Source organism: Centruroides sculpturatus, unplaced genomic scaffold, assembly GCF_000671375.1.
Source record: "Centruroides sculpturatus isolate CEXI.00-Female unplaced genomic scaffold, Cexi_2.0 scaffold714, whole genome shotgun sequence".
Taxonomy (NCBI): domain Eukaryota; kingdom Metazoa; phylum Arthropoda; class Arachnida; order Scorpiones; family Buthidae; genus Centruroides; species Centruroides sculpturatus.
The window spans coordinates 370,957-378,803 of NW_019384967.1; the positions used below are offsets into that span (position 1 = coordinate 370,957).

The following is a 7,847-nucleotide window of genomic DNA, read 5'->3' on the forward strand; positions in this document are numbered from 1 at the left end:
TGCTATTTTTGATATGAATGAATAAAAATCACATTAAATATAGATACAGAAAACATACTTATTTAAGACTATAAATTATCTAAATAAATATTTATCATATTTCATCAAACTATTTCTAACAAACTGATGTCAAATCAATTCTAGATTTAGCTAATAATTATTTTTCATACCTAGCAATTTGATGACACCATGCAGCAAGATTAGGCAGAAAAGTAGGAAGTGACAAGAACTGAAAGAAGTTTTTGTGCAATGATGCCCAGCGTTTCAAAACTGTTTTTTTTTTTTTTTTATCAATCGACAGAAAATTTGGGGCGACTTTTTCTCACTTAGATCATTTTCACTAGACTAAAACAAAAATAAAATACTTTCCTTACTGGAACCACACAATAAATAAAAATCAACACCTTTAAACATCCAGCAAATCGTTTTTTAATATTTAAAAACGCTTTCGAACGCTTTAAGCGATCATCATCAGTTAACATTTGTGAATCGAACGAAGAAATTCGAAAATTACGTAAAACGAAATTCAAAAAGCGATTACATGACATAGGGAAAACCCCATTCAACCGACATTGGCTAAGAAATTCGAATTTCATTCTCGCTCTGCATAACTTTAGGACAACTTTCCTATAAATTTTGGCCGGCGAAGCCATTACTGTATAAATAAAATACTTTCCTTACTGGAACCACACAATAAATAAAAATCAACACCTTTAAACATCCAGCAAATCGTTTTTTAATATTTAAAAACGCTTTCGAACGCTTTAAGCGATCATCATCAGTTAACATTTGTGAATCGAACGAAGAAATTCGAAAATTACGTAAAACGAAATTCAAAAAGCGGTTACATAAATATATGTAAATACGTTAACATTTACCAAGTTTAAATAATCTTAAGAATTATAAAAGTTAAAACTAAATAAAGAAATAAAATAAATTATATGCATCCAATAAAAATTATCTTATATAATCTTCCCGCTTACATAAATTACGTCACTCATCGTAGAAGGATTTCCATGCCGACGATAATCCGTCAGCATCCCTATGATTAATACAGCTTGTGTGCATTTGCGCCTTGTGAATTTCTAGTTTTTCCAGATGTTTCACAGCCTGCCTGGATTTTGTGGCTTTAATGATCGACGCCCGATCCCAAAAGACTTCGATATTCTGCTGCTTGGCAAAGGCCGCAAGCACCGTAGAGTCTATGTTTTTATTGACTGATTGCTTATGTTCAGCAATCCTTTTCTTTAAGTTTCTTAAGGTTGCCCCTATGTACACTAGATTGGTGTTAAATCTACGGTCTTTTAATGGTATAGAGTACACCCCTGCCATTGCGCTGTGTTCGTAATTGCCTTTATCGTTCCTTAAGAGCCTGTATACGGTGGGATTACGTTTGTAAACTATCCGTACATCCTTATCCCTGGTAACTTTCTTAACCATTCCTTTAAGGAACGGTATGTAATTGAGTACGATTCTCTCTTTGCGTTGATTCCCTCCCTGAGAGGGGAGTCGCTTCCGACAATTCGCGATGAGGGCATCTATTCTTTCTCTACGGTATCCTTGCTGCATCGCCATGTTTTTTATATACTCTAATTCTTTGTAAGTGTCGCAGACGCTGGTGCAATGCGTGTGTGCCCTCCTTATCCACGAACGAAAAACGGCCATTTTTATATGCTCAGGGTCTGCGGAGTTCCTAGGAATGACGATAGGAAGATAAGTAGGTTTCCGGTATATATCTGTTCCGATTTCACCATCTTTGCAAGATATAGTTAAATCTAAAAAATTAACAATGCTTCCATTTTCTTGTTCCAGCTCCAGAGTTGATCCATGATGATGATCGCTTAAAGCGTTCGAAAGCGTTTTTAAATATTAAAAAACGATTTGCTGGATGTTTAAAGGTGTTGATTTTTATCTAAAACAAAAATTTTGACACAACAGAATATGTGAAATACTGTTTAAACATTGTGATCAAATTTGTTATTTGGAATTATTCAAAAATGATTCCTATTTCTAACAACGAGAAAGCTAGATGTTTGGGTCTCAAATTTGAATGAAACTTGGTGAGCATGTAGCCTTAAACACAGTTCCTTGTCCAAATATTAGGATCCACTTCTCAAGCATTTCCAAAAATTTGGCATCTAAAAATTGAGGTTTCACTTATAAGTCTGAAAATTTCATGTATCTGAGCAGTGATAGCAATGTGGATAATACATTAGGCAGTGGAGGTACCCAATAAACATTTGAACCTTTGGAATTTTAGTTCAGTTTTATTTATTTTGTGTAACATAATTATTATTGTATCATTAGCATTATTACTGTGCTATAATTTGAAAAAAATTGTAGACCTATAAATTTCCACTCTCCTCTGTCTGTATTTCTTTAATCTTGAAAATGGAATTAGATAGATGAAATCTGAGACCAGATATGGAAAGCTTAGAAGCAGGAGACACCAATTAACTGTATATGAACTTCCAATGCAAACTGGAAGTCATGTTATTTCAATTCAAAACTTCTCCTGAAAGCAGTTAATAGATAACTAGCATAACTCTATTGTTAAAAGGAAAAGTATGATGCACAGGGTCAAGACACTAATTTGAGATCAAGAATATATATTTTAAATTAAATAAATTAAAAACATGATTAAAAATTGCAGCATGGCATTGTGATAATGTCACAAATATTTGCTCATTATTTACAAAAAAGTTATTTTCTCAAATAAGCACTACTTAAGTGACTAATTATATAAAATATTAATTAGCAATAATTTATTAATGATATATAAAAACTTAATATTCTCAAAAAAACAAAAATAAAACTTTTTTGATAAAACAAAAATTATATTAAAAATTTGAAGCTTAAAGAAACGTTTACATATAAACCAGATTAATTATAGAAACAATTATAAATAAACCTAAACTAAGTTAAGTGAATTACAGAATGATTTGGAAAAACTAGACAATTTAACAATTTTTATAAATTTAGCCAATAAATAAGTTGTTGCCATCTGGTGAGAGATTCAACAATTAAATAAATTTATAATTTAAGCACTTTGTAACTTAAATTAAACTCTTATAAATCAGACATTATGTTATTTGTATTCAGAGCCACATCCTTTCTAGATATTTTTAATTTCGCTGTAAATGATAAAAAAAATTATCTGGCAAAACAGTTAAAAATTTAATGTCTACATTTCCCAGTTATGTTATTTCAATTACATATACAGTAATAGTGTGTGTGTGTGTATATATATACACACAATTTATATCAAATTTTACATAAGTTCAAATTTTGTCTTAAACTGGAAGTTTATTTAAAACAGAATCAAGAGCAAAAGAAAATGTGAAGTTTCAGTCATCAATGGGCTTATAAGTTGTGAAAATGAAGAAAATCAAAAGTTGAATAACTTACTTAATTTACAATAGAAAAAAAATATTTAATCAGAAATGTCTTTGAAGATAATAAGTCTGATCAATTTTCCGGCTAACATATTAAACAGCATGGAACCAAACCTTAATCAGTTTCAATACATTAATTATAATGATTTTTCACCAGTTATTAGATCAACGATATATTAAACTGTCAAAATTAAGCAATTTCAAAGACAATTATTAATATGCATATATTCATTTTCAATAATCATATTTAAAATCATATAAACATTCAATATCAAAATTATGACATACCACTATTATTAAATTAACAGTTTTTTTTTTATCTGATAAAAATTTGATGATATAAAATGTTTAATCTAAATGAAAATCTAAATCAAACATTTAAAGCAATTTAAATAAATTTAATACATGCTGAAATTGGATAGGTATATATAATTATTTAACATCTTTAAACAAACAAAACAATAAAACTTAGTTAATAGAAGTCTTCAATAAACTAAGTTTTACTGCTATAAGTAATAGATATGTATATATCCATGGTGCAGTTTACTTTATATTACTTTTAAAAAATCAATTTTTCAAAAATATTTCCTAAAAATTGATGAAAAAACTTTATGGGTTAATTGTACATAAATAACTGAAGGAGCTAAAGGGAAAGAAAACAAAAAGAGGGGAAACAGTCTAAAAATGCCTTAGGGGACATAACATCAACACTGGGCAGATGTCCATCTAAAACTTAAAACAAGTTAGTTAACCATTGTATAACTATTGTAGTAATTTACCGATGTAATAATTAAATTTTTTCGACCTGAAGATGGCCTATTAACTAGGCTGAAAACGTTTGTTTTTTCAAATTATATTTATTTCTCGGCAAAAAAGGTGTTTTGTTTCTTATTATTTAGTTGCTGAGCGCTTTTGATATTGTAATAATTAAATTTACCAAATTTATAGAAATGTAAAAATCCTGAAGAGGGGTGCAAATTACAAGAAAATATTGCACCCGAAATGCATAGAAAATAAATAAAGAATACGAATAAAAGCTTTGTCTCTGATTAAATGCGGTCCAGGCAAAAAAACGGGGGTTATTTATGTACAATTAACCCATAAAGTTTTTTCATCAATTTTGAGGAAATATTTTTGAAAAATTGATTTTTTAAAAGTAATATAAGTTTTACTATTTTCATTTAGATATAAAAAAAACAATTATTGCTTTAGAAAAAAAATTAACTGCCTTAGAATGGCATTAAATTTTCGAGAATTCAAAACAATTTTGTTAAATATATTTTTTCATAAAATTAATTAAAACGTTAATCAGATCAGAAACCAAAACGAATTAAATTAAAATTTACCTTTAACATTTTTTTATGTATTTATAAATAAAACAAATTAATTAAAATTTACTTTCCGAAAAGATTAAATGAATAAATCAATGCATAATTCTCGAGATTTTTCGCGGATTATTTCCATAAATTCGTCAATTTCATTCATTAATTTATCATTATTATTAAATATTAATGCTTAATATCGTGTGAATTTGTTCCATTCACTCTTTATAATATACGTAAAACTCGCTTTAAAATAAAACGTAAGAATTTCATTGAAAATTCGTGTGTTTTCCACATCACAATTAAACTACAACAAAAAAAAAAGTTCATTAAGCCTTACCATGAGTTCAGCCGGTCTAAAAACTCGCAGCTATCAAATGGAAGACACTTTTATAACGCTGACTTCCTGTGAATAAGAAATGTAAACTACAAAGTCTTAAAACTTCTGTCATTTATATGATCTAGAAATTTGTTTATACTGTCAATTTTCTTTAAAAAATCCGCATGCACGTTTCAAACAATAACTATCACCGCCATTTACCCACAATGCTCTTCGATGCCGGGAAATGGCGGGAAAGTCTGACGTCATTGCATGAACTCTAGACAATTTAACAATTTTTATAAATTTAGCCAATAAATAAGTTGTTGCCATCTGGTGAGAGATTCAACAATTAAATAAATTTATAATTTAAGCACTTTGTAACTTAAATTAAACTCTTATAAATCAGACATTATGTTATTTGTATTCAGAGCCACATCCTTTCTAGATATTTTTAATTTCGCTGTAAATGATAAAAAAAATTATCTGGCAAAACAGTTAAAAATTTAATGTCTACATTTCCCAGTTATGTTATTTCAATTACATATACAGTAATAGTGTGTGCGTGTGTATATATATACACACAATTTATATCAAATTTTACATAAGTTCAAATTTTGTCTTAAACTGGAAGTTTATTTAAAACAGAATCAAGAGCAAAAGAAAATGTGAAGTTTCAGTCATCAATGGGCTTATAAGTTGTGAAAATGAAGAAAATCAAAAGTTGAATAACTTACTTAATTTACAATAGAAAAAAAATATTTAATCAGAAATGTCTTTGAAGATAATAAGTCTGATCAATTTTCCGGCTAACATATTAAACAGCATGGAACCAAACCTTAATCAGTTTCAATACATTAATTATAATGATTTTTCACCAGTTATTAGATCAACGATATATTAAACTGTCAAAATTAAGCAATTTCAAAGACAATTATTANGTTATCGGCCAATTAGAATATTAATACAGTATTTATATTTTTAAACGTTTTCAAAGTCGAATGACAAAATTTGAAAAGAGCCAATCGAGTAACGACATGGGGTGCGTTTACTTTTTGCTAGCTTCCAAGCTCGCCGAGCTGACACCTAGCGCAGCCTGACGTCATACTAGCATGCTTGTAAAAGTATACACAGTAATGGACGCCGCCATCTTTGAACAAACTTGAAGCTCGTTGTAAATTCTCCGAGCACGCCGGGCGCGCTAGGAATGCTAGCAATGACGTCACGGGTAGCTGACTCATTGGTAGCTAACAAAAAGTATAGGTATTGGTAATACTCCGATCTTGCTCCTAGCGCTCAGCGCGCTAGGGGCAAGATCAGGGGACCTATTCTGAGCTCTTCCGATAACTCAACGAGAGCGATACACGGGTCATTCGATAAGTCCCTTTAGCGAAAGGCAGTTAACGAACCTTACACAAATTGCTATTCTGAGCTCTACGTTAAGTGGTTTTCGCTAAGGGTAGTCGGTCGAGATGCGTCTGGGTTCCACGCTATCGATAGCTATTACGCTTTAACCAATCACAGTTTAGTTAACATAGTATTTTTGTCACGTGACTGCAACCCGCCATTTTCTAAGCGAAGCACGTGCTCATTGCATTGTCGCTGTAGCAGCGTTAGTTTTTACTTTTATTTTAAAATGTCTAAAAAAGCACAACGAAGCCAGCGAACCACAAGTCGCCAGTTCGAGATGCTTGTCAATTTTATGGAAGAACACCCTAAATTAATGTCGGGGAAATTAGATGTTTACTGCAAAAGATCGCCAGAAATTGTGGCAAGAAATAGCCGACCGTCTGAATTCCGATGGAGTCGGCTCACAAAAAGATCCGGAAAAATGGCGAAAAGTAAGTGATAGTGATATATTTATATATTCTGCATGTTTAGTGTTTTAAATAATTTACTGAGTCTATTTTGTCAGCCCATCCGTTAATAAGCAAATATTGTTTTTAAAAATTAAAATTTATGTGATAGTCATTTATGTATAGTGTATAGTTTACTGTAAGTTACGTATATAGAATGATTTTTTTTTACTAAACTAATGAATTAAAGTCAACATTTAAACTTAGATAAAATTTACAAAATAAAGATTTCTATTATTACATTCTGCTAACATTTTATAATCATACAAAGTATGTCTAAGTTTCTTTGTATATTTCTATGTAATTTCATGTAATTAATATATTTTTTAGTTCACTCATTAAGAATAAAATGACAAACTTAATTTTTCCACAATTTCTGCTGCTATAAACCTTATAACCAAATTAGAAGTAGTATTATGATTAAATGTCAAATGCAATACATATTATTAAATATAAACATTATTTGCATAGACTTGGAGTGACTGGAAGGCAAACATTAAAAGTAAAGCCTCACAAATAAAAAAATCATCATTTCAAACAGGAGTTGGGCCTTCAGTTAATCAAAAATTAACTGAAGTTGAAGAGAGAGTTTTAAATTTAATTGGTATAACTGCTGTTTACGGAGAATCCCAAATTGATGAGGCAGGAGTTCAGGTAATAAAAATCATATTGAAATTAAAACATGCTTATTAAACTACAGTAATTATAGGAATTGTATGTATTATAGGAACCAAATGGTGCACAAGAGTTGAGTGAAAGTGCACAAGACTTATTAAACTGTATGATTGACAATACTATTTCTTGTGTACAATCAAATAATTCTACTTGTATAAATGAAGAATATCCATCTAATCAAAATACATATTTCGAACTGCCTCCAAATGATGATTGCAATCCAACTGATTGTAACCCAACTGATGGTCTACATTTGAATACTTCATTAAGAAATGTTAAC

The 7,847-nt window shown here is 29.8% G+C and overlaps 2 protein-coding genes across 4 annotated transcripts in view; one reads left to right on the forward strand and one right to left on the reverse strand.

Annotated features, from left to right (window-relative positions):
• The window catches only part of LOC111632535 (ubiquitin carboxyl-terminal hydrolase 37-like), a 78,169-nt gene extending 72,895 nt beyond the window's left edge, over window positions 1-5,274 (reverse strand). The window contains exons 1-2 of one of the 2 annotated variants that reach the window (XM_023376979.1): window positions 5,197-5,241; window positions 5,058-5,123 (exon numbers count right to left, since the gene is read on the reverse strand). The gene's annotated coding sequence lies outside the window, so the exon portion shown is untranslated. Of the gene's footprint in view, window positions 1-5,057 lie in introns of both variants that reach the window. The other variant, XM_023376978.1, reaches the window with a different exon arrangement.
• A 1,092-nt stretch (window positions 5,275-6,366) lies between these two features.
• Window positions 6,367-7,847, forward strand: part of LOC111632534 — a 4,804-nt gene continuing 3,323 nt past the window's right edge. The window contains exons 1-2 of one of the 2 annotated variants that reach the window (XR_002757875.1): window positions 6,786-6,877; window positions 7,364-7,847. Coding sequence is in view for 1 of the 2 variants with exons in the window: in XM_023376977.1 (XP_023232745.1) it covers window positions 6,776-6,877 (102 nt within the window). In the remaining variant the exon portion in view is untranslated. Of the gene's footprint in view, window positions 6,878-7,363 lie in introns of both variants that reach the window. The other variant, XM_023376977.1, reaches the window with a different exon arrangement.